The sequence below is a fragment of the Dama dama genome, chromosome 24 (assembly GCF_033118175.1).
Source record: "Dama dama isolate Ldn47 chromosome 24, ASM3311817v1, whole genome shotgun sequence".
NCBI lineage: Eukaryota > Metazoa > Chordata > Mammalia > Artiodactyla > Cervidae > Dama > Dama dama.
This window is the reverse complement of record NC_083704.1, coordinates 56601449-56628659: the sequence shown is the minus strand read 5'-3', so window position 1 is coordinate 56628659 and position 27211 is coordinate 56601449. Positions and strand designations below refer to the sequence as shown.

Here is a 27211-nt window from a genome sequence, read left to right as displayed (position 1 = left end):
CAAAGAGGATTAGAGATTTTAAGAACACTTGCAAACAAATGAAAAAACTAGTATAAAAGATTAGGAAAGATCAGACTTATGTGAGCAGATTAACATGACAGATTAACAAGTTACTTATATGTAGGATTACAAATTTTACAGGCTTTTAAAAACTATTAGCCCATGTGTTTTCAAGATGACTTCAACAGTTCTTAGTATTCAAGTGTAATCTCTATGAACTAAAAATAGCAACCGTACTTTTCCAAAATTATCTCATCTAACCCTTTCTCTGGTTGTCATTTAACTTTTCAAAGCTCAATAAGGAAAGTTACTTCCTTCTTGAAATGTGTATGGTGAAAGTTGAAAGAAGAACGGAACACTTACGGAATCCTTCTTACGAGAGCGTTCTTTCTTCATTTTCCCTCCTGCTGCTCTGATGCTGACTCTGTTCTCTCCTCCCAGGTAACCCCGGCAGTTAGCTGACCCACAGAAACACTTCTGTGCTTCTTTCCTGTGCAAGGAATATACGAAAGACGTCTGCTATGTGAAGGTAAACCATAAAAAATGTTGACAGTAGTATAGCAATTACATACAAGAGAGAAGTCAATCCAACCTAAAGAAAAAAACCAAACAGTTATTTCAAGAGATACCAACAAATCTGATACTAGTTAGTGGAAATGCCTGAAAATTGCTCTTAAAAAAATCCATTTTTTCCCAATCTTCTTTTATTAGTTAGACAAAACTAGCCAAGAAGTTAGTAAGTAATTTCTCCATTTATGAGAGTTCCTACTAATGTATGAAAATAAGAAATCATGTATCTATTTGGGCTAAGAACAAAATAGCTTAAATCAGTATCTGTTACTTATAGGTGAATATTTAACTGGCACACAGAACAAAATATATTATTATGAATAGATATATAGATATAAAATGCATAGGACACTTAGGAAACACGTAGCTATTAAAAGTTATCATTACTTAAGGATGAGACACTACTAATACATATAGTAATAAATATATGTAACCATGGAGTCAAGGAAAAGTGGAAGAAAGAACAGGCCTAAGTCTACAGCCCTGGGTATAAATCACCTCTGCCAACTATTTACCTGGCAACCAGAGCTACCCAAGGAAAACGTGAAGGACTATTCACTGATAGATCTCAGTATTTAACAGTAACAATCAGAGGCAGAAAAATATTTGATAAATACAGGAATCACAAACAGATCTAATTTCCAGTTTCCCTTCTTTCAAAGGGGACAGTACAAAAATACAAGAGAAAAAAAAAAAAAGGAGCCCTATGTGGAACTTGGTCAATCTCAGCATATCTATTGCCTAAATCAATTAGTTCATTAGGTGTTGCAAAATGGTGATACCATCACTACCTCATTTATTAGCTAAAATATCTCTATAAAGAATTCCTCTCACCAATTGCTTGAATCTGAAATAGAATTCACTTAAGAAAGGAAGGATAAATGCTTGATTTTTTCCCCTCTTTCATTTTTTAAATCAGTGGTTACTAGTAGGGGGAGATAAAGGGGAAGGGGCAAAAGATGGATAGGGGATTAAGAGGTACTAACTATTATGCATAAAATAAATAGGCTACAAGGGCTTCCTGGTGGCTCAGTGGTAAAGACTCCACCTGCCAATGCAGGAGATGTGGGTTTGATCCCTGGGTCGGGAAGATCCCCTGGAGGAGGACATGGCAACCCACTCCAGGATTCCTGCCTAGAGAATCCCACGGACAGAGGATCCTGGTGGGCTACAGTCCATAGGGTAGCAAAGAGTCAGACATGACTGAAGTGATTTAACACATGTTGTACACACATAATTTTGTACTACTGCACATCAACTATATTTCAACTTAAAAAACCATAGTTTTCAAAATCACGAATTGGTTCCTTTCAATTATGACTAATGCAGTTTTAAAGTATCATTAAACTCATGGATTTTATATAGTGTGTTTCAAACCACTGGTCATTATTATTCTTATTGATGCTTAAGTCTAAATAAAAACTCTGCCACTTTCAGTAAGTGAGATTCTATTCAAGTTAGTCCTGAATCCTCTGGACATGACCCTCATAATCTTTTATAACTGGTTTTCTGGCATGAGGAGATAATCCAGAGTCATCTTGTTCAATACCTGTCACAAACTTCACACTCTTCTTTTAGTGGGGTTTTATAAAACCACAATATAAATGCAAGGGGTATTCAATGCTATTGTATCAGTTTTTGGTAGATAGAACTAGGTAACAAAAATATTTTTTCAGAGTATGATATGATATTGAGACAGGATTAGTCATGAGCTGATAATTGACAGATGAATTATGGCTAGGCAGGGATTTATTATATTGTTCTCTTTATACACATCTACACCCTGTTGACATTTCTATAACAAAAAGTTTTAAAATTACATTAGAAACATAATTATATAAATGAGGTTCAGAGGAACATGTAGTTCCTGTACAATATGCCTTAATGGCCTGATGTGACATGCAAAAAGAAAATACTAAAACTAAAAGAGAACACTATAGATAAGAACTAAAAGTACATATAACTTCTAGTAATTCACACCTAAGTTTTAGACTCCTACATCTAAACAGTATTTCCCCATCAGAAACAGCAAAACAGAACAGAATCAATACTTACCCATATCTTTGGAACTGATAGTCAAATGTTAACTCTGAGCCTGAAGGAACCAGTTTGGTGGTAAAAAACCCAACTCTCAGTTGTCCGTTCACAGTCCACTAAGGTGTTGTTTTTAAAAGAAAATAAATTAGTGACTGGTTAATCTGTGTGTGTTTTTTTTAAAGATCATCATTATCTGCCTTAATTATGTTATGTATGTGTCTCTTTGGACAATAAATGCTTTTCCAAAGAGCAAAGGAAGAATTAAAAAAAAAAAAAAAAAGAAGTATCAATCTTATTTAATGAGCTACCAGTTGAGTATCATCTATAATTTATCTCTAACAAAAGTAACTGCTATTTTAAGTTATTTTAAAACACATTTCCATACAATAAGGATTCACTTGTACTAAAAACAGGCATATAGGGAACATTTGGTATCACTGAGTACCAGACAAATTTGTATTACTTTATACTATGTAAAAAGTAACTATCTTCTAAGATAAGATAGGGCGTGGAAACAGGAAAACAATAATGCCACAAGTTTAACTACATGAAGCAGTGGTTATAATGCTGAGTGTACAGAAAGTGAAGCAGCAGAAAAGAGCAAAAAACTCGACAATTAAAATAGGGGTAAATATACCAGAATTGGACCTTGTAATTCCAAAATATCTAAGATGTAAGTTGACTGGAGAACTCCTGTCCAGACCATTTGAACATGTTACTGATGAAAAACCCAGGCTTGAAGAGGTGAAGGGACACAGTAAAACTAGTCTCATGGCTAGACATGTGGCTACCAGCTGCAGTCAAAACTAGAACCAGAATTTAATTAAATAATTCCACACTGGGTTCTCCTATTCATTATATGTTTCGGCTCTTGGGAGAGCTACATCTATTAGTACAGTGATCAAAGACCAAAAAATATCCAAGAGTCAAAACCACTATTTCAATGAGAGGAAATTATTGATATATTTTTCTAGGGAGTGGATCCATCACTTTCTCAACCTAAAACAGAACCACAATATTCTAATGAGTATATGTGTATGTGTGTGTATACACACACACACACACACACACACATATGTACATATACGCATGTGTGTGTGTGTGTGTGTGTGTGTGTTTTTCCTAAGCTGAAACCACAAATCAGAGGGTATGGAGATCATTAATTATCTCAAAATGTTTTATTATCAAATTCAGTAAATGGATTTATCAATTGCGTCAACTATGTGCCAGGCACAGGGACCTAAAGGTAACCAAGACCTAAAGTCTGGCCTTGTTGAGGGTGAGAAGTATACCTACATGCACACCACAGATTGTCTTTCTCATCTGCAGCCATTCAGTCCCTTACAAATATTAAAACCACCAAATCTGGCACCTGGCTAAGACTGATATATAACTGATATAAAATCTGAATACTACACATTGGACTTCATCACAATTAAAATTTGGTTTTTCATTTTGGCACCTTAACAATATATTAAACTTATAGGCAAAGAGATGTGACAATGAAATGCAACTGGAGCTCCCGGATGGGATCCCAGACCAGAAAAATGACAGATGGCAAAATTTAAGCAAGGTCTTTAAATGAGTTAATGGTTAATAGTATTCCTGGATTGGGTAACTGTACTATGGTTACATTCAGTAGACAGTTGGGGAAGCTAATGCAGGATAGCATATAGGAACTCAGTCTTCACTACTTATTATTCTATAAATCTAAACTTATTTTAAATAAATTTCAAGAACAGAGTAAGAAAAAATGATTAAAAATAATATCCATGGGTATCTTTGATATAGATCTAAAATTAATAGTTAGAACAGCAGTTGTGAACAAATATTTCAAACTCTTAAATCTACCTCAACTTACTTTTTGAGTCTCACAGTTTGGTTCACAGCTGTGATTCATGAACCGGGAGCAATTTCCTTTCTGAGTGGCATCTATTATCTAGGGAAAAGGATAATTTAAGAGTTAAAAATGAGACCTTAAATATATGTGCATATGTACCACAGCTTCCTTATCCATTCGTCTGCTGATGGGCATCTAGGTTGCTTCCATGTCCTGGCTATTATAAACAGTGCTTCGATGAACACTGGGGTGCACGGGTCTCTTTCAGATCTGGTTTCCTCGGTGTGTATGCCCAGAAGTGGGATTGCTGGGTCAGATGGCAGTTCTATTTCTAGTTTTTTAAGAAATCTCCACACTATTCTCCATAGCGGCTGTACTAGTTTGCATTCCCACCAACAGTGTAAGAGGGTTCCCTTTTCTCCACACCCTCTCCAGCATTTATTGCTTGTAGACTTTTGGATAGCAGCCATCCTGACTGGCGTGTAATGGTACCTCATTGTGGTTTTGATTTGCATTTCTCTGATAATGAGTGATGTTGAGCATCTTTTCATGTGTTTGTTAGCCATCTGTATGTCTTCTTTGGAGAAATGTCTGTTTAGTATATTATCTAGGGTGAAACAGATCACCAGCCCAGGTTGGATGCATGAGACAAGTGCTCGGGCCTGGTGCACTGGGAAGACCCAGAGGGATCGGATAGAGAGGGAGGTGGGGGGGTGGGGTGGGGGTGGGATCGGGATGGGGAATACATGTAAATCCATGGCTGATTCATGTCAATGTATGACAAAAACCACTACAATATTGTAATTAGACTCCAACTAATAAAAATAATTGAAAATATATATATATATATGTGCATTTTGCAAAAGAAAAGCATCTGGCAAACTTAAGACCCTTAATCTCCTGTTCCTTTAGAGAACTCTCTCACATAACTTTATACATCACAGTGTCAAATATCCAGCTTCTTAATTCTGAAGAGATCTGATATCAACATTTCACCTCTGGGTCAAATTATCTCCATATTGATCAATGTTTCATTTTCTTTTAGCTATTTCTTACATCCTATTATACTGCAATCTTACTTCACGTGTATAAAACTTCACTTTAAAATGCATGCATGAAATACCACGGTATGTAGTTCTCAAGTTTGGGTATGTATCTGAATCCACTGGAGAGCTTGTTAAAACTCTTGCTGGGTCCACAGTCAGAAGCAGCAGATCCAAGGATAAGTCCCTACACCTTGCATTTCTAGACTGAACAGAGGCAGACATGGAATCTAGCTAAATTTATTATGCCAGTCATTAAAGAAATTGTAAATGGTGCTCCTCACTAAAAAACAACTTTTTTGGAAAACAATTTTCATAAAAGCATATTTGTGTCAATATATAATAGGCTGTCACTTTTAAATGGTTTAATAAAAAAATATTTTCAACTTCTCAGCTTTTAATATATTGATAAATATAATCCACATAAACAAAAGCTCTTTAGGAGATATCAATGATTTTTAAGAATTGTAGTATGAAACATGCATGTTTACATTTACATATACATGTAAATACTTCTCCCTCATCCTTTTTTTAAGCAAATAGAAAAAAACTATACACATTGTTCAGCTAATTATTTTTGCCACTGATTATATTTCAGAGATCAGTCCATATCAATGACCCCTTTCAAACTCAATTTCCAGATCTGTTTCAAAACAAACACATTCATGCCACTTACCTCATCATTCTTCAGGGCCATGAAATAGTAGTGGATGTTTTTGTTTCGTGCATACTCCTTTACTCGGGCTTTAAACTCTTTATGATCAAGTACCTCTCCACAATATTCCAGGACAAAGGTGTTCCTGGCCAAAAAAAGAAAAAGAGGTCTGTTAGTTTTCTCTAACACTTATCAATAATCATGATTAAGCTTCTCTTCTTGGTTTCTTTCAGTTAGCTTCTACCCTTGATTGTTCTTTAATAGTTACTTATCTGTTTCTTCTCTATTGAAGATATGAATTCTCAGTCTCCTCTCTCCCTTTATAAAAGCTCGTTCTCACCAATGATTTGAAGTTATTACCTTCATGTAAACAAATACTTCTTTATGCTTTACTCCTAAGTTCTGACAAAGAATGATCTACCTGGAAGTTTTCTCTAATCCTTGCAAAATAAATATGCCCTGGGAATTCCCTGGGCCAGGGTGTAGGACTTGGTCTTTCACTGCTATAGCCTGGGGTTCATTTCCTGGTCAGGGAACTAAGATCCCCCCAAGACACACAGCAAGAAAATAAATGAACATGCCCTCACATTAATCACTGGCATTCCCTGGTGGCTTAGCGGTAAAGAATCCACCTGCTAATGCAGGAGACATGGGTTCCATCCCTGGTCCAGGAAGATCCCCTGGAGAAGGAAATGGCAACACATTCCAGTATTCTTGCCTGGGAAATCCCATGACAAAGAAGCCTGGTGGGCTACAGTCCATGGGGTCACAAAGAGTCAGACACCACTAAGCGACTGATCTGCAACGAATACCCAAGAGACTTTTTAAATGTAAAAATGTAAATCATTTGTATTTGTTATGACATACAGACAAAATCAGTATATTTCTTTTTTTTGGGGGGGGAGGGCATGCTAAAAAAATGCTATACTTAAAACTTTCTTTAAGAAGCCAGAAACAAATATTTAGAATAGTTAAATCCACAGAAATGGCAGATTTAGAGGTTGCCAAAGGTTGGGAAGGGGGAGCAACAAGGAGATTCTGCTGATTGGGTTAAGGGGTTTCCTTTCTGGGGTGATAGAAATTTCTGTAACTAGACAAAGGTGATAGCTGCCCAAAATCTGCTGATGCTCAACTGCTCAGTTGTATCAGACTCTTTGCAAGCCTTTGGACTCTAGCCTGCTAGGCTCCTCTGTCCATGCCTGAAAAATCTCATGGATGGAGGAGCCTGGCGGGCTATAGTCCAAAGGGTCACAAAAAAAATCGAACATGACCAAGCAACTAAACACACAACAAAAACAACATTAGTTCAACCTGGACAGCATTGCCTTCCATTCCTACAACCTAAAACTGGAGGGTTTGGTAGGGATTTGCTTGGTTTTTTGGTGGAGTCTGTCATATTTTAATACTAACTAGTAGTTTTGTTCCAAATACCTACTTACACTGTGCATATCTGACAGTACGTCCTTTAAGTGGGAATACTCTAAAAGTGAACATCTAAATAGCTCAGAATCAAAAGTTTATAAAACTGGCATTACCATCAGCATATGGAAGTTACATGAGTGAAGGTGTCAGAAACACGCAAACGTTGAGTCCTAATATATCTCACCAAAGCAGGGTTCTTCCTGAGTAGCTGAGGAAAGCTCAAGAGCTTTAGGAAATTTTAATCTGCTGTGTGAATCAGTCACACACTTTCTCCTCTCCCATTTCCTTCTTCATAAAAGAAATGGATTTCTGAGCCAACAAATAGTCTCTGTTGCATATAATAAGAATTTATATTTAAGCTGAAGCTATGTTAGTGCAGACTCTGCCAAAAGACAATAGTATCCATTACTACCCCGCAACAGAAGTTTATGAACAAACCGGAGTTTCTTTAAAAAATAAATACATTTTAAAAAAAGATTCTCCAAAAGAAAAACCTGGCTAGTTTCAGTAGAATAAAACCTGCATCTAGATCAGAGTTAGTGATTTTAGAAACGCACTGGACTGCCTTGGGACATACTGAGTGTGATGTCTAATAATAGACATTTAATTTAAATTATTTCAATAATATTAAATATTTAATATTTAATTATTTACTTAAAATATTATAAAGGATCCACTGAGTTTGGATATGGAATATACTTAGATGATTCTGTGAGATATGTTTCAAAGAAAAAAATTTAAAAATGGTTATGAACCAAGATACTGTGATAATACTTTGTAGAAAAGGGAAAAATGACGTTTCTACTACTTTTTTAACAAAACATGTTTTTCTGATTGATCCTCAAAAAGATAGAGTGACATCAATATCAATTCCAACCTTTCAAAAGATACATGAGGATTCCTGTCAGAAAACTAAAGTACCTGGTTGCTTTGAATCCTCACAATAAAAAGACTAAAACCCCTCACCCCATTCCAATTCCCATTCAAGTGTGGCCATATGCTTAGGATTCTGAAAGAATAGCTGTGCTTTAGTCACCAGAAGTCAGCAACTGTTTTATTTTCTTCCTTTATTCCTTTGATGTATTTTAAAAAATTCTTCCATCATAAACACATGTAATCTATATATACTTAACTTTAAAGAAAAAGACAATCAACTTTCGTAAGAATACTTAAATATACTATGTATAAAACAATGAGTGGCTAAAGGAAATACTGAATATGGTAGAAAATAAACTGATCTTTTATTGCATTACATATAAGAGTAACATGAGTTAGCCAGAAGGCAACATTTATTCATTTGAAAATGTTTACTGTTTATCAAGTATGCTTTAATTCTCTATTCTAATATCCTTAGACACTCTCCACCACTCTTATCCCAACTCAATTTTATATAGATTCACTGTTATAGATTCTGTCCTAACTCCTTTTTACAGAATTTCATGGGGATTTTGGGGATCTACACAAACCCTTGGTAATTACTTGGAATTAAAGTTAACGTGACTATCAGACAAAGAAGGACCTGCCTATTCGAAACATCACAAGGGACAAACTGCTCTCTCATATATATAGAGAAAAGATTTCTATTTAATTTCCTAAAATAAGTGAATTAAAAAAAAAAAAAACAAAAACTAGCTACCAAGCATCATTCTGCACAATAATTATTATTAAATTTCAGTGCAATTGGCAAATTATTTTCCTAAAAGGTATTTAACCAACTTCAACAACACAAATGAAATGAAAGGTGATTAAAACCTAACTTACGAAGGAAGGTCTTTAGCAGCTCTCAAGCCCCAGCCTTTCTTTTCCGTGAGGATGACTTCCACATCTGCATGCTGTTTCCTCTGAAACCGTCTATTGGAACAATAATCCCCATTTGGACACCGAGAAGAACTGAAAAGAGACACAGAAAATTAATTCTTCAAAGCAGCAAAAGAACCAAAAACATGTTCACTAGAGTTATGTAAATATATCCTTATCTTTATGGCATAATCATCATATGTGTTGTAAATCTCCAAATGAGCCTTCCTCAATGATTCTTTCCATCATGAAGGGATTCCTTAGAACCGAGTGCCTACACTGTTAGTTAAACGCATGGTGCTCAAAATACAGTTTTATCAACTAGTTATTACTCCTCCCTCAGGGTGTTAGGATTCATTTCCAGACTGCATGGAAGCCTGTGGCACTCTGATAACTATGCAGAGCTAACTTATTTTCAATCGGTGCACCTTCTCTTACATTCCACTTCAATCATCACTAATTTCATCTTTTGAATGTAGCTAACTACTTGAGCTACATTTAAGCAAAACCAAAGTCATCATTAAACACATCCTTGTTCAGAGTAAGCACAACATGAAGTAGCAAGGCTCTTCCACAATGGCTTCTGGAAAAAATAAAAAATTTACTGAATTCTTAATAGTCCAAAGCTGACAGGCTCCTCTGCCCATGGAATTTTCCAGGCAGGAATACTAAAGTGAGTTGCCATTTCCTACTTTCAAGGATTTTCCCGACCCAGGGATCCAACCTGCATCTCTTGCATCTCCAGCACTGGCAGGTGGATTCCTTACCACTAGCGCCACCTGGGAAGCCCATCTATACTATAAAGCACCTTAATAATCTTTTGATGGTTAAAAATGATATAATTTTCATTCTGATTGTTTTTTAAAAATCACATTTTTTAATGTAAAGATATTTACTATTTATATGAAAAATATTGAAGCAAATGTCCATCAAAAGAAGATTAATAATTACACATTAACTATGAATAGAATACACAATATAGTCAAGAGAAAGATTTGGGTAGGTCAAAATATGTAGCTCTGACTAGGTCTCTAAAACATATTAAAAGTGTTGTGGCAAGTGATGGGGAACAAAGTTTCATAAGGTACATACAGTAAGAATTTCATTTTTACACATAAGATGAGGAAATGTCCACCTCTGCTCCTACAGGCATAAAAACTATCTAGAAAGACTACAAATAGAGGGATTGAGGCTTAGGAGAACAAGACACTTACTTTAAGCACTTTTGAAATGTTAGGATTTTAGTTCATTTTATGATAAAAATTTAAAAATACCAACATTTACTTCTCAGGACATGAACCTTACAAGAGATAAAAGAAGACTAGGTAAAAATTAATATTGCTATGTCAGCATTAGGGCTACTTGACAGAGCACTTACAGTGCGTGTCATAATCTAATGCACAATGTGAGGGAAATCTGTCTCCTTATAAACTGGAGATTGGAGTTTTCATCTCCAGTTTCACACAGGAGATTTCATGGCTCATAAATACTCAACAGTAGCTAAGAGGAGAAAAGTTAAAATTTTACTCTTCTTAATAATTCTTCTCGATATTTAGAGACATTTGATAGAATAACTGAGCAAAAGCAGAGCATTCTAATTTACTTACCATTCAATCATGAGAAGACGATTAAGACAATCTTCCCCACATGCTATTTCACCTTGAGCTCTTTCATCTTTAGAAAGAGGTGTACACTCACATTGCATTCGCTTAATATCCCGATGGGATTTATTCTTCTTTCTATTAGGTAAAATTTTGTTAAAATTGGTTAAATAAATGTCCTAGCAATGATACATTATACACAGTCAAAAAATGCCAAATCTCATTTGTTTTCCACTTAATGATTCTGGTTAAGTCAATCATTTAAAAAGAAAAAATGCTGAACCACTAAGCATTCATGAGACTGAAAACACTAAGAACCGTGTTGCAAAATAGATGAGAGGCAACCTCAGCCTTGGCAAATGGGAGGATGGGATAAGCTCAAGTCTATCATTTTGGACTCAGCCTTTTTTCCTAGTCCTTGTCATCTAAGCCTCAAATTCTGAGCAGTTTCAGGTCAGTACTCCTATTTGGCTCCAGAGGAAAATTGGAAAACTCATGAGTATCAGGTAATAACACAGCTGATTAATAAAGTTAAGTTTAAGAATCAATCCTAATGGACTTCTTTGTGGTCCAGTGGTTAAGACTTCATGCTTCCACTGCAAGGGGGTACAGGTTCAATCCCTGGTAGGGAAATTAAGATCCTGTATGCTGCCATGTGGTCAAAAAAAAAAAAAAGAATCAGTCCTCATAGTTATACAAATAATAGTTTTAAGGGGTTGCTTAAAAAAACAAACAAACAAAAAACAAAAATAGTTTTTAATCAAGAATTTAACTCAATCAAACCCTTTAGAGACTCCTTCAGCAACATCATTTTTGTGCAAATCCTGTTTAAAAAAAATTCAAGGAGAGATGAATAAGTTCCCCTTCTTAAGATCAGGGAACTATGACTTACTCTTCAACTAACAGACAAGTGAAGAGCACAGCTCCTGCTCTAGGAGACTGTCTTAATCTCCTAACTAATCTGCTTTCACCTTCAACATTAGTTCTTCTACAGTCCCAGTTTTAGAAAGTACCTAAGCAGGGTCATGAGAGTTTTCACCAAGTTGCAATAATAAGAATGATTCATCTGGATCAATTAAAGACACAATTCATTAACACACATAAGAATATGCTTTGCCTGAAGAAAGATGACTAAAGATAAACAAAATACCTTCTCACAAGTACTTAAAAGCTATATATAAAAGCAGGAGCTTTATTTTGTATTGCTCCAGAAGGTCAGATGAGGACTAACAAGCCCAGATTTCTTTCAGGTGAGCCTATTTTCACTAGACATAAGAATGCTCATACTTGACAGTGACTTGTCTTCTCAGTGGCTTCTACAAATGCCCAGCATATGTCAAGCACTTTAAAATGCTGCATGTGTGCTAAATCACTTCAGTCGTCTCCAACTCTTTGCAACCCTATGGACTTCGGCCTGCCAGACTCCTCTGTCCATAGGATTCTCCAGGCAAGAATACTGGAGTTGTTTGCCATGCCCTTCTCCAGGATTTTTTTTTTTTTTTCCTTCTCCAGGACTTAAAAAGTACATATATAAATGCTTCCCCCTCCAGAAGGCCCTCAAATGCCTCTCACCAACCAAATTTATTGTGTATAGTCTTATACATATCTGAAACTCACTGCTAAATAAAATCCAGAGTTAATTTTATTTCTATTCCTGTACAAAGATCATGTAAGTTGCATGACTCTACTCACAGAATACCTAAGGAGTACTACTTAAAATAGTCAATATTTTGAAGTTAAACCTAATTTACAACTAGATACAAATGAATGTTACTATAAGAGGCTCTTTTTATCCTTCAAAAAAAAAAAGAGTGTTTTTTTTTTTTAATAGGAAAAACTTCTGATGGGTCTAACGTTAAGATGAAGTCTTTTACCTTTTCCACAGTGGAAAATGTCTTCATTTTAAAAAATTCTGAATGCTTAAAGGGATGATGGCTAAGTTGATTCTCAACTAGAGGAGAAATTTCCAAAAGGAGGTAGGTGATTAGGAGACTATAAACTTTTTAAACACATATTAAACATATATTTACATTGAGAAAATTAAGACTGTCAGAAAGAGGTGAAAGAAAGTTGACCAAGAAGCTCTGCTCTAGAGGATTATGTTTTCATTAGCCTATTCTCATTATACCTTATTTCATGTGAGGGATTTTACCATTTATTTCCTAAAAACTCATTATCTTATTGCCAAGTTTAATCTATTAGCATCAGATTTTAAAACATGACAAAAGAACACTGTGTTTCAATCTAGTTCTAGCTTGTAAAGTACCTAAAGATATTTTTCAAAAATCTTCACAATGAAGAAAAAAAAAAATCTAACATAACTTTTTTCTTCTCTAAGAGCAGACTATTTTGCCGGAGTTTTGTTCCACTTTCTATTCCAGGTTCACATGTAAAAAGAAATTTAAGAAAAACTGGGCTGCTCTATATACTTTGGTTTTAATGTACTTCTAGAACCAAAGAGGTAAAGGGAGGGGGGAAAAAAAAAGCAGACATCCCCTTCCTGAGAGGGAAAAAAATATTGAGGGACTCTAACACCACCAAATCTAAATAGGCAAATATACTTTTTAGATTTTTAAATTTACATTTTATCACACAACTATATTTCATACAATTGAACTCATATATTAACTTCTAAAAGCTAAGTTTTTTTCCTACAAAAAGAGATTAAAACTTCTCAGACAAGTATTAATTTGGCTTACCTTTCTGTTAAATAAACATTTTCTTCAATCAGATCAAAGTAACAAGGCATCTTCCCTTGCTTGGCATATTCCTTCCACCGCTGGGGGTCCCTGAAGTCCTCCATGACACAGGAAGGCCCAACCAGTGCTGAGCCAAGAGGCACTGCTGTCTCTCCCTGCTCTATCTCCACTCGAACTTTCTTTCTGTCCTGAAGCTCCCCATCACTTTCAGAATCACTCTCCAATTCCTGTCTTCTTTTTTTAAGAGGCCCTCTATCTTTCATATCATTTCTGTCTAAGTTTTTCAGAAGATCTTTCTTCTCATTCACAGCCAAAGAGTCCTTAATGGAATTGCTGCTTATTTCAGGTGCTTGCACTGAACCCTTGTCCTTCTGAAGGGACAGAAAAAATTTACTGGGCTGACTTGAAAAGTGAGATCCTCCACGTTGATCCCAATTCTCCTCCTCTTCTCGGTCATCTGTTAAGGAATCTGGTACCTGCCCTTGAATTCGATCGTACACAAGCCCAGCTCCTGGGGGCCTACTTGCTGATCTCGGGTCCCAGTAGCCGTTGCCTTGCCAGTAGCTGCGTGCCCCGCTATACTGTTCTGCACTTTGCTGACACTTGTGTCCGCCACAGGCTCCATAGCTGCTGTCAGGCTGCTGATACGTGGTGGTAGGCTTTTCCTGTTGAGAGAAGTCCCACCCTAGGTTTCTGAGCTCCTCTGATGAACGGAAGCCATCCACTCGGGAGATCTCACAAGAAAAACTTGAGTCTGTTTTTCCCAGTCGACTATCTGGCCGGTTAGGAAAAGTAGTCTGTTGCCGAGACTTACTTGAGACATCTTCAAAATCATCAGAAGAATAAATTGGTAGCTCTTCTTGATGCTGAGAAGCTATTTTAGCTTTCACTGTTTCCTCAGAATTTGAATGACCTAGAGGGTCGGATTTTATGTCTGGATGACTTGTACTATCAACCCCGTCACTCTGAGGATGAGCAATTTCAGGCAGATGATTATCTATTTGTTTTCGGCTGGGCTGTATAAAAGAAATTTCCGAATTTTTCTCTGCTGCTTTATGAAAGAAGAACTTCTCAGTTTGAGGACAGGCTTTACTTATACTCTCAAATTTTTCCTCATATGAATGTCTCCTTGGCTCCAATCTCTCATCTTCCCAGTGATCAGAATAGTGTCTGTAACTCTGACTGCTCCGAGAAGAACAAGGACTAGTTTCTTCCATGGTCAAAGTAGAATTCTTTGGCACAACCACAACAGACTGAAGACGGTTTCTTGGAATACTGCTATCATCAGAATCTGTATCCTCTGAATCACTTTCATCACTTGAACTTTCGGAAGAACCAGAATAATCTTCATGGACAGTAGATACAATCTCTGAGGCATGACCACTACTGTCACATTTTAAGGTATATGTTACACCATCACTGTCCTCCATAGTTAAATTCAAATCACAAGAAGAAAATACAACTTCTGAGTCATCAGAAGTATGTGCATGTCCTCTTCCACCTTCTTCATCTAAAGAGATCTCTGGTCTTCCTCTTCTATCAGGCAATAGAGAATTCTCTTCTTCGTGAGCCTCCTGCACACATTTCTCAGACAGTCCATTATTATGCCTGTTATCCCATGAAGCAAATCCCCTTCCTGAATCAGGAAGGCCACTACCTACTTCTATCACTGTTTCTTTCTCTGCATGCTTTAAAAACTCTGAGTTTTTACTCTTCGGCACAGCATCCAAAACTGGAGATATATTCTCTCCACGTTGCAACAGAGTTAAACTGTTCACTTTTATTCCTGGGGGAAGACTCTGAAGAGATGAAGCAATACATGAGCTCCCTGGAGTTTGATACAGATCATCAAAATGATTAACAGAAGCTGAACTAGTACTACCAACACTCTGCTTATATTCTCCACATGCAAATTTTGAGTGCTGATCGGTTAGATTTCCATTATCACATATAACTGTTTTTGATTTCAAATACACATTCATAAAGCTATTTGAAGACATCTTCGTTACTAAAGGCTCAGTATTTTCAGCTCCGGAATGACATGAAGAAGGGTGGTTGTCATTTGAAGTACAGTATATATCTGAATCTTTGGTTTTACAGCAAGAAACTCTCACCTCAACTGGTTCTTTAACAACTGTTTTGGAATAATCTATAGTCATAACTGGCAAAGATATGAGTTGATCTTGGTGTGGTGACACCAGGAGTTCTGTTTCTCTAAATGGGCTTTCTGACTTACTGTGCTTCATGCAAGTATCATCCAAGTCTTTTTCTTTACATCTATTATTATTTTGAAATCCATTTGATGAAAGCATGCATGTTTTGACCAAGGGGGATACCTCTGATCCAGTCACACTATCATCAGAAGACATCAAAACAGTGTCATGTTTAGAAGTGCAAAATGCTGCCAAATCAGATTCTGCCCCTGGAGATCCATTTATATTTAATTCTGTGAGACAATAACTTCTTAACTGATCATTCTTCACTTTACATAAAGAGTCTACTTCCTTAATACTATCATGGCTATCATGTCCTATAAATTCAGACTTAAAAACAGGCGATCCATCTAGCTTTTTAAAAGTAGGTGAATCATTTAGTTGATTTGATGGAGATGGAGACCGAGTCTTCTCTCTCTCAGGAATTTTACTAATCACTCTTAATTCACTACCTTTTGAACAAGGAGTCTGTAAACTAAAAGAATGAGAGTGTTTGGTTTCCTCATTCAATTCTGTACAACAGAAAGAATTTTTAAATTTATCAGACTTGGATACAGGTTTTGAAGGGGCAGATTTGTAACGGGAAGCATTGTTATCATGCTTGGAATATGATGACCCCCGTCGGAATCCGAGTTCATTGGGGGGAGAACAGCATCTTTTCATTGCTTCATTTTCTGAAGTCCTTTTGGATTCTCTTTCTAATTTGGAAGAATACTTTCCTCTTTTCTCAATCTCTAAGTAAGAGGACTCAGTTTTACAGTCTCGGTCAGATTTAGAGTAGGATGATGATGTCCTTAGGTCTCTGTAAGAGGAAGAATGAGATGAGGTGCGCCTTGAGTATGTCTTCTTATACTCATCTTCTGAGTCAGAACTCTCTCTTGCCCTGCTATCTGTATATGCCCGGGAATAGCGAGTCCTTTCTCGATAGGGGGAACTCCTATGGTAGCGACGATCAGAGTCATAATAATGGGATCGTTCTGACCGAGAATAAGATAAACTAGTTCTAGAGCCTCTGTCAGATCTAGACCGAGATCTGCTCCTCCTTCGCTCTCTCTCTCTACAGCGAGAAGATATATACCGAGTATCTCTTTCAAGTTTTGAGTAGCTAAAATATTTATCATCTCTCTCTGTTTTAGATCGTGAAGATTTCCCTAAATCCTCACTTTTTAAAGTTGCTAAGCTCTTTTTTGAATCTCTTTCTCTGTCCATGTTTGCTGAAAATTTTAAATCATGTGATCTTTGACTTGAGGAAGTCCGTACAGAATCTTCATCAGATTCTGAACCAAGAAAGGTGCCTTCAGATTGTGAGGATTTCTTCTTAGAACCTGTTTTTTTAGAGCCCAGACTACTCTTAGAACTATCTGGAATTTCTTCTTCCTTCCCAATATGGGAATCTTCTTTTTGTGAAGGAATATCTGCTTGCTCATTCAAATTGTGAGTTATGTGTCCTTCTGAATTATTAGATACAGGGTCCTGCTTAGTGTCCACTTCTGAGGATTCCGGTACAATTGTTACTGGTGGCTCCTTCAAGGCTCTAGCAGCTACATCTATGGGTGCTGTCATCAGAACTGTAACTGGTGTGTGTGGCAAGGCCACTGGCTCTGTTACTGGTGCTGGTGATGAGGGTGCTGTGGCTTGGGGAGGTGGAGGTGGTGGAGGTGGAGATGAGGGTGGCGAGTCTACAGTTGTTGATTCTGCTATGACTGCTGGTACTGGTGCCATGGGAGGAGATGGAGACGCCGCTGCTGTGGCAGCAGTCAGCAGTGGCCTGGATGTTACATGAAGCAGATGTTTCTTAAAATGGATTTTGCCCAATTCTACCCTTGATTTCGGTGGCGAAGATTCTTCTGTAGTAGATAATGTATCTCCAATGTCCGTCTTAACTTTAGGGGTCGAGTCTACTTGAAGAGGTAAAACTGGGGAATTTGGAGTATCATTTTGCTTTTCATTGCCAAGTGCAGTCAGAAACCTGTTCTGCAAAGTTTTCTTTGTAAGGCTGAAGCTGAATGACACCTTCTGTCGTCCCTGTTCCTCCAAATTAACTTTTGTCTTGGTGCCTTTGGGCAAAAACCGACTAGAAGCAACACCTTTGAACATTGGTCCTTTGATGAAACCTGTTTTCGGTACATTTTCAATCTTTGCCTATGAATGAACAGAAAGAGCAGTTACTACTACAATAAAGTTACTTTTAAATGGCAAGCATCACAGTCTAAAATGTCAGAGAACTAAAAAGTCCTTTTTAATGACAAAAACAGCATGAATTTCATTAAGCTATAAAAGCATTAAAAAAAAAAATCCTCTTTATTATGGAAAATTTTAAACATACCCAAAGGTAAAATAGTTTAATAAACCTCTAAGCACCCATCCCCAGTTTCAACAATTATCCATATTTTTCTACTCTTATTGTCTCTTAAGGATTTTACAGTTTTAGAACTATTTTCCAGGCAGAATTTTTAAAATAATCTGACGTGTATTTCAACATACACTGTAAGAGGGCATGTGGATAGACAGCAACAGCTAACATCTCCATAACGAAAATACTTTGTTCTTGTCCCTATCCTGTAAGAAATATCTTAAGTCATTACAACTAGTCTTCTGGCATCACACAGAATCATCACTGGAAGGGACTACTTGAGGGGACTTCCCTGGTGAGCTTCAGTGCAGGTGGCCTGGGTTCCATCCCTGATCAGCAAACTAGATCCCACATGCCACAACTGAGAGTTCACAGGCTTCTACTAAAGATCCTGTGTGCTGCAGCTAAGATCCAGTGCAGCCACACAAATTAATAGATATATATAAAAAAAGAGTCGCTTGGGTACTTGGTAGAAATATAGATCTGTGACAAAACTCCAGGAAATATCAATTCAATAGCTCTAAAGTGAACAAGAAGTTTGTTTTCTGAAAACAAGCATCTCAGGCAATTCTGAGGGACTCCCTAGATGTGGGGAATCGCTGGTACAGAGCAGTTTCCCACCTCACTCATTTTACAGATGAGGCAACCAAACCAAATGTGAACCAGGCCTTTCTGCCTTCCTGAAAATTACTGTCCTGGCACATTACCACTACATCTGCTGGCCCCATACATACCCAGGCCAAGCTGACTTATAGTATTATTCTACTATAAGCAGCAACTACAAAGTATATATCTAAGATGACTTTACCCTTCATTATTTGCCAAACCACCAAAGGAACCGGTGGGCTTCAGAAGTTAAAGGCTTAACCTCGGTTGTAGACATCAGAAAAGTCTACAGCAACAAACTCAAGTCTAAATTAAAGATAGTACACTTGCCATCTACAACAATTTTCTAATTGATGTTCTTTAATCAACTCTGGTTATTTAAGAGAACAGTTTTCCACTTCAACGTGGTAAAAATCTGAAATCAGTTTTCAAACATTATACAGTAACCATCCAAGTGGGAAACGTTTTTACACGTGTTACCACAGAGTAGGGGTCTTCAAATACTTCTCAAGAAAGAGAATTCACGTTTCAAATTAAATCTTACATGGAAGCTCAATGCATAAAAACAGTAAAAATAAACTGTCTTAAGTTGCCAGCTTCCTTTACCTTGACAAAAGCTCTTGACGCTCGAAAGTTTAAAAACCATTTTCTTGAAATATACAACATCCCTCACTGGAATGAATTATTATAAATCCAAAAACAAAATTAAGCAAAAACTACTACTTCATTTCATATTCAAAATGATAGCTAAATGTTGAATGTTTTCAATCTCATAATCATTGAATACCTAATTAAATTATACTTACCTCATTTTCTTCTTCTCTATTGTCATCCAGCCAAGAAAGCATGCAAAAGAATAAAAAAGAAATCATAAATACTTAAAACGGAATGAAATGTAAGTTGTTTTTTTTATTAAAGCTTAGGATACATACAACCTCCAGGTATATTCTATGTGGGCTATCTGTCCCTTCATAGCCTTAGTTACATTTAGCATAGCAAATATTCAATGAAGATAGTGTTATGCACTGTGCTAGGTGATGGAGAGAAAAGGTGATTAAAGCAGAGTCCATCCCTTCAAGAAGTTCTTATGATTTTCTGTAAACATAAAATATAATTGTTATAAAAGTAATTCCAACATAATGGAGCAAATAAATACAAGGATAGAAGTATGCACAAGTGTACAGCAAAGAGGAAGACAAGCAACTTAGTTTAGTGGAAGGATAGGAATGCAAAGAATTGTTCCTAAAAGATTTTTTTAAAGACATTAATGAAATTGTTAGGCCATAATTAATAGCAGGAATCAGCCACAAATGTTTTTAATAGAAGAACACTTGCTTTGGTAAATAATATAATGTCAAGAGCAAAGAACAGGAAAGTTTGAAGGAAAGTTGATACAATAGGGGTAAGAAGTCACAGGTAGTACTGAGTCTCCTGTGCCCTCGCTATGAAACATAAAAACATAATGCAAAAACATGCATTTAACTCTCCAGCATGAGATCGTGCTAGAATGCCTTGCTTCTTCTTTGGAAAAGCTACTACAGAAGAAAAACCAGAGGAATATGCAGCCAATTTTCTGTCAAAAATGTACAGTATGCAGGTCTGCAGCTTACTGAAGAACTGGATTTAAAGAATCTTGACTATCCATGTCAACACAAAGACAAATCTCTGTTAGGTCACAGGACACATGTGGGAAAAGATTTAATTAAGAGTTTTTGTCACAGCAAGCTCAAAGAACCAAAGAATGACATGATTATTCAAACTGACCAATCAACCAACTTCTCAGGACACACAGGCAGCTTCCAAAGGGAGGACGTGTATAATGAGAGCGATTGGGCCGTATCAACAAGATTCATAAACACACACGAGCTGGATAGTAAGGGCATCTGTCACACAGGAAATGGCTACAGTTAAAATGACGTAATTGTATTTACTCTGGAAAAAGACAAGTCACAGGACCATAGTGATTTATCTCAAAGTATCAGAAAGCTTAGAAGATAAAACAGCATTATTTTTGCACAATTCCAAAAGTTGGACCTGTGACCAACAAAAGTACACAATGACAGATTTTACCTCATTTTAGGTTAGAACACGTTAGCTTTCTTTATTTGAAAAATACATGTACACAGGGAAGAACATAAAATTTACAAAAAGATATACAACTGAAATTAGATCTATCTAGTGGCGACTATTGTTACCTTCCAAAAAGTGTGTGCTTATATGGTCACATACATTGCTTTTAAACGAGAAAAGACATACACAAATGGAAATTACACCTCTCTACCTTTTCTGGGCTGAAAGCCCTGGATATAATTACACATCAACGTACTTAGATCTAACTTCAATTGTAGTTCTACCAGCCTAACAGATATCTATAGGTCATTGGCATTTTTTCTTTTTTCTGGGAAGTGCTTTTTTCAGCTCCTTTTCCACTGATTACCTACTGAGTTGTTAGTCTTTCTTACTGCTTTATAAAAACAAAATATGAGGTAGCTGCAAGTGGAATGTGCCTCTGTACTGGGTACTTAAGTTTCCTTATCATCAGAAACATTTAAGAAAAATCTGGATAAGGACTTACCTAAGATCAGACACAATTCTTATCCTAGATACAAGGTTACAAAAGTGAGGCCCTAGAAGGTCTCAATCCAGGATTTCAGTTTACTGAATTTCCTGAACCATATATCAGATACAGCATTTTATCTTGATTTTAATAAGTAAAGGCTTTAAAGAGTCACTCCTTCCTAATCTTCAATGCTTTCTTACTAAAACTCAAATATTCCTCAAATACTTAAAGCTGGTGTTTCTCATATCTGAATGATATATGGGCCGCTTTCCATTTTTTTCTTTTCTATTACATGTGAATCTGTATTAATTTTGCATTCAGTGCAGTATGTTTTTGCTTTTCTTTTTTAATTTTTTTTTTTAAACACAGAAAACATTTTGTATCGGGGTATACCCAATTAACAGCGTGTGGTAGTTTCAGGTGAACAGTGAAGGGACTCAGCCATACACATACACATATCCGTTCTCCCCTAAGACCCCCTCCCATCCAGGCTGGCACATAACACTGTGCAGAGTTCCCTGTGCTATATACATTTAGGGGATGGTATATAAGAAATCCCTATTCCTTTTGAAATCATTGTATAAGCCTGAAATTATTTCAAAAAATTAATTATTTTTCAACATAAGATAATAAAATGTGAAAAACTATTAAATATCATCACAGACTCCTCCTTCCTTTAAGAATTTTTTTTTTTTTTTTTTAAAGAGACTAATGGACTCTTGGGGATCCTAGAGCCTCAGCTGGAGAAACACTACCTGAAATCTTTCTAAATTCATATTCAGGTAGGCACTGAACTCGACTCTATAATAGAGTATAAAATTGCAGAGGTAGTATTGTGAAGAGATGAAAACTCAAGAGAAAAAAGAGGAGAACTGGCTGATAACAAAAGGAAGGAAGATAAATGACAAAACCGAAGACTAGTATTTCATAACATTGCTCATAACACCTTAGCCCAGGGGTTGACTTCAAGTAGTACTCTGAGCTCTCCAGAATAAAACTGGTTTGCTATACACATCAAGGTCCAAGTAAGAGCCATGGGAAATACTGGCAAGGAATCCTTCTCAAGTACTAAGTGATTATCTCCAAAATTAGGAAAGAAGCAAAATTTCACAGCGCCAGCCACCCTCCTCCTCCATCATAAACTTTGCAGAATGACAATTATATATATAGCCTTGACTTGCATTTAGTGTGCCTGTTTTCCTCAAAACAGTGTAAATTACAAAGAGACAAAGGTATCAGTAACATCTTGTCCTTACTGTATAATCTCCTTGGGTTTGCCAGTCCCATTCCTAGCATAAATTCTCATTACTTTTTGAATCAAAGAAATTTCTTAACAATAATATCAAGTTTTAGCTTTCTTATTTTAAGCAATTCTCAAAGGAAAAGAGGTCAAAACCTCAAAACTGACCTGTAGAAAAGACAAGCCATACAAGTCATAAATTATAACATTTGCCATCCTCTCATCCAAGAAATGGAACTCATGAGGACAAGTGAATAAAAACACTGATGAGAAATATATGTGATTTATGTGGATAAAAAAAAATCCATGAATACCACTGCTTTTTACCAAAGGCCTGGAAACTTGTGGCAAAGTGGTTTGGAATGAATATACTAACCTGAACCAGTGCCAACAGACTCAATAAACATAAGCACTATATCTCATTTGATCTAAACTCCACATCTTCAACTAGCATAGTATCTCAAACAGAGTTTTGACTGGTAAGAGTTTCATGTGCATAGATTAAATATTATTTTTAAATGTTATTGAAATTACAGCAGGAATATTCTCAAAGTATGGCATCTTTTCAAAGCTATCTCTGGTTATATAAATAAATATAGGTCAAAACATATTTCTCTCTCCCATGTCATAGTAGTCATCAATTACTCTTACATCCCCACATAGTTGAAATTTTATTTTAATGTGGAGTGTCTATATAGATAGTAAAGTTATCTTCTTTAAACAAGAAATCACTTTGTAAACACAGCTGATCTCCAGTGTATCACTGAAGAGTTCCTAGTCAGTGAGGAAAGCTAAGAATATCATCCCAAATGTTAACAGTAGTATGTATACCTGAAATGTTTCTAAATTGGTCTTCCAAATTAGCCTCTAGCAACACTTGCATAAACTGAATTATGTTCTTCTGTTAAAGTAACCTGTTTTCCAAAAGCCATAATTGGGCAGAATGGGGATCTAATTTGAACATTTTAGGGCTTATTATATACAAATGAGTTTCACTACATTTTTCTCTGTTTTGAGTTAAATCTCTTAAATTACCTGTTTCATCTTCTTCATTAGCAAATTGTGGGAGAAGGTATAACCATTACCAAATAACCTTCAAAAGACATTATGTATAAATGCTGAAATTCATTTTTAGTACTAGCCAATGAATCACAACAGAAAGAGCTGAAGGCTAAGTTCTTGGTAACTGAACCACGTTATGTATACTACTGTCTTACAGCCAATTAGACTGCCAGCACCATTGTAAGTAGCTAACAGAATATTTCCATTTTTCCAGATATTTCATTAAATGCTTTACATACAACTAGCTCATCTGATCCTCAAACCTAAGAAGAGTATACTCCATATTTGCGTTCCCATTTTCACAAATGAAGAAACCTAAGTTATAGCTGGTAACATGGCAGAACCAAGTGTTCAGGCTGTTTGACTGCAGAGCCTTTGCTCTTTAAGTCAAATATTTATTAGCTATTACACAGAACTGGCAGAAAAACAGTAAAAAGTTTCAGAGAGACATATTTTGATTTAGTGTAATAGTAAATGTATCTGCCTAGCAACAGAAGGGGCTGCATCATGAAATAAAGAATAACAGAAGTGTTCAAACTAGAGTCTTGATCATGTGTCTGTGTTTCAGGGCAATCAAACAGATGGTGAGTAATAGCTGTTCTTTACAGGAAAATTCTAGCTCATAAATGCAATAATCATCAATGGCAGCAAAACCTAGCAGATGAAAGGTTGATGAGGAACTTTTGTAATGAATGGATCAAGCCAACTAACTACACTAGAATCTGATGATTAATTTTGCCATCACTAAAATTAAAACAACCAGACATGTGCCCTCCCCTACCTGCGACCAACATGATACAATATGTAACTGAAAAACTACCAGCAGGAAGGAGGTGGGGTGAAAGGCCTGATATAACTACCAGTCTTCAAAAAATGTAGCAAACATATAAGGAGACTATCACAGACTGAGATTTTAAATCTAAGAATCACATGATTACTTAGATCCTGTTATTTTTTTTAAAAAGTGAGCAGGGACAGTATACTAAATAACATCAAATATTTACTGCCAGTTGCACTAGATATGCCTGGAGAAGGACATGGCAACCCACTCCAGGATTCTTGACTGGAGAATCCCCATGGACAGAGAGGAGCCTGGCAGGCTACAGTCCATGGGGTCACAAAGAGCTAGACATGACTGAAGCAACTTAGAATGTATGCACGCACTAGATATGACCATGATATTGTGGTTATTTTTAAAGACTCTCTTACTTCTGTAAGTATGAAATGATAGAATACCTGGGGTGCTTTAAAATATTCCAGTAACAACAGAAGAGTAGGAGACAGATGAAACCAGAATGGCAAAACATTAATAACTGCTGAAGCTTGATGAGTACATTGGGCAGAGCAAAGAGTATTCATTATACCATTCTCTCTTGTATGAACGTCTGAAGTTTTCCATAATAAAAAATGCTTAATGTTTAATTGCAATACGAAAGAGGATAACCAAACTCCAAACAAGCAAACAAGAAACCATGTGTGCACATGTAGCAAGCAAAGTGCTGGCAAAAGATATGTATTCCTATTACCATCCAATCACCCACCTACCCACAATCAGGGCCTGTTCACCTGGCTGTGGCTGAGCATTAAACCCTTGACCCAAGCAAAAGTAAATCACCAGGATTTACCCATCTGGTTTAGAATTTATTCCTATGGTTGTAAGATTTAACTCCCCAATAATAAAACAAAATAAAATCATAAACATGTAACCATAGCAAACATTATGTATGATGGAAATATTTTCTATACATTAACTTTTGCCAAATAACATCAATACACAGTTCTACTTCAGAGTCATTTTATTTTAAAATAGTTTAGGTGAAAAACTTAAAAAAAAAAAAAAAGACCAGCAACAATGAATATAAAATGATTTTGTGTTTGGGAAGGAGAATACTAATATTCTGAATATTTGAACCTATTTTCCACCCATTTGCCAATCTCTTTGGATAAGGCATCACAGTGCTAAATTTTCACTTCCTGTGAAAATTATCTTTTGAGTTCTCAAAGCAAATCTATTAATAAAAACAGTATTCTGTAAGTCATTTTGCAAATGAGAAATTTGAGTGCAATTTCCACTACCAGATACCAAATTCCAGATATATACTATAATAATGCATAATACCTTCTATACCACGTGTTTCTAGTTTTAACTTGTATCTCAAAAGTCAAGTTACACTAAATTACAATTTTGAAAATGTAGTTGGTCCACAGCCCTCATCAACTCCCAAGATATTCTCATCACAGAGGGGTGGGGAGTGCCATCAACAGCTTATTGTACGAGGTCAAAACTTATGCTCTATAACAAAGGAATACTTCAAACTGACAAGGGAGACGCCCACCTCACAGAGAAACAGCAAAGAGTAAAATAAAATGATCGAAGGACTATGACTTGGAATTAACAACAGTAACTAATACCATATCCAGAAGTGTGACTAGGCAATTGGGTTTTCATGTCTACCATCAACACCTATGAGAACACTGAAAAATCAAGGCTGACACTGTGTAAACACTGTAACTAGTACAGTGTAATGAAAAAAGTACTATATGACTCAGCCAAAGTTTTCTTTTCTAGGGCCTTTCGTTCAGAAGGCATGCTCTAATCCCCTTTCTCCCCTTTATGTGTTTCCAAAACACCTGACGGAGAGGCAAAACAGAGTAACCAGTTCAGATGCTCAGTCGTGTCCAACTCTTTGCGACCCCAAGGATTGCAGCACGCCACGCTTCCCTGTCCATCACCAACTTCGGGAGCTTACTCAAACTCATGTCCATTGAGTTGGTGATGCCATCCAACCATCTCAACCTCTGTCATCCCCTTCTCCTCCAGCCTTCAATCTTTCCCAGCATCAGAGTCTTTTCAAGTGATCAGTTCTTCGCATCAGGGGGCCAAAGTACTTGAGTTTCAGCTTCAGCATCAGTCCTTCCAATGAATATTCAGGACTAGTTTCCTTTAGGATTGACTGGTTTGATATTCTTGCAGACCAAGGGACTCTCAAAAGTCAGTTAAGTCAGTTAAAAGTCAGAAAAGTCAGTTAAACTGGATTTGAAAACCAATTCCAATACTTTTTAACCTACAACACTAAGAACTCAAATAGTAGTACTGTAATTACTTCAAAGACAATGAAAGGAGAACATCTATTTACCATAAAACTCTTCACACAGAAAGTATTTGCAAACAATGCAACTGACAAGGGGCTAATACTCAAAATATACAAACAACTCGATTAAAAAAAAGCCAATCAAAATATGGTCAGAAAATCTTAAAATAGACATTTTCCCCAAAAAAGACACGTTGATGCCTGACAGGTACATGAGAAGATGCTCAACATGGCTAATCACTAGAGAAAAGCAAATCAAAACTACAACTGCCACCTCACACTGGTCAGAATGGCCATTATTAAGAAGTCTACACACAACAAATGCTGGAGAGGGTGTGGAGAAAAGGGAGTCCTCCTAACTGCTGGTGGGAACGGAAACTGGTGCCACCACTATGGCAAACAATACAGAGGTTCCTCAAAA

The 27211-nt window shown here is 36.4% G+C and overlaps 1 protein-coding gene across 3 annotated transcripts in view; it reads right to left on the bottom strand.

Moving 5' to 3' along the window:
* SETD2 (SET domain containing 2, histone lysine methyltransferase) overlaps positions 1 to 27211 on the bottom strand; it is a 75566-nt gene that overhangs the window by 36656 nt on the left and 11699 nt on the right. For 2 of the 3 annotated variants that reach the window (XM_061128763.1, XM_061128762.1), the window contains exons 2-9: positions 19643 to 19658; positions 13665 to 18019; positions 10972 to 11103; positions 9329 to 9457; positions 6167 to 6290; positions 4469 to 4546; positions 2626 to 2723; positions 364 to 490 (exon numbers count right to left, since the gene is read on the bottom strand). In XM_061128763.1, coding sequence (XP_060984746.1) covers positions 364 to 490; positions 2626 to 2723; positions 4469 to 4546; positions 6167 to 6290; positions 9329 to 9457; positions 10972 to 11103; positions 13665 to 18019; positions 19643 to 19658 — 5059 coding nt within the window. Of the gene's footprint in view, positions 1 to 363; positions 491 to 2625; positions 2724 to 4468; positions 4547 to 6166; positions 6291 to 9328; positions 9458 to 10971; positions 11104 to 13664; positions 18020 to 19642; positions 19686 to 27211 lie in introns of all 3 variants that reach the window. The other variant, XM_061128761.1, reaches the window with a different exon arrangement.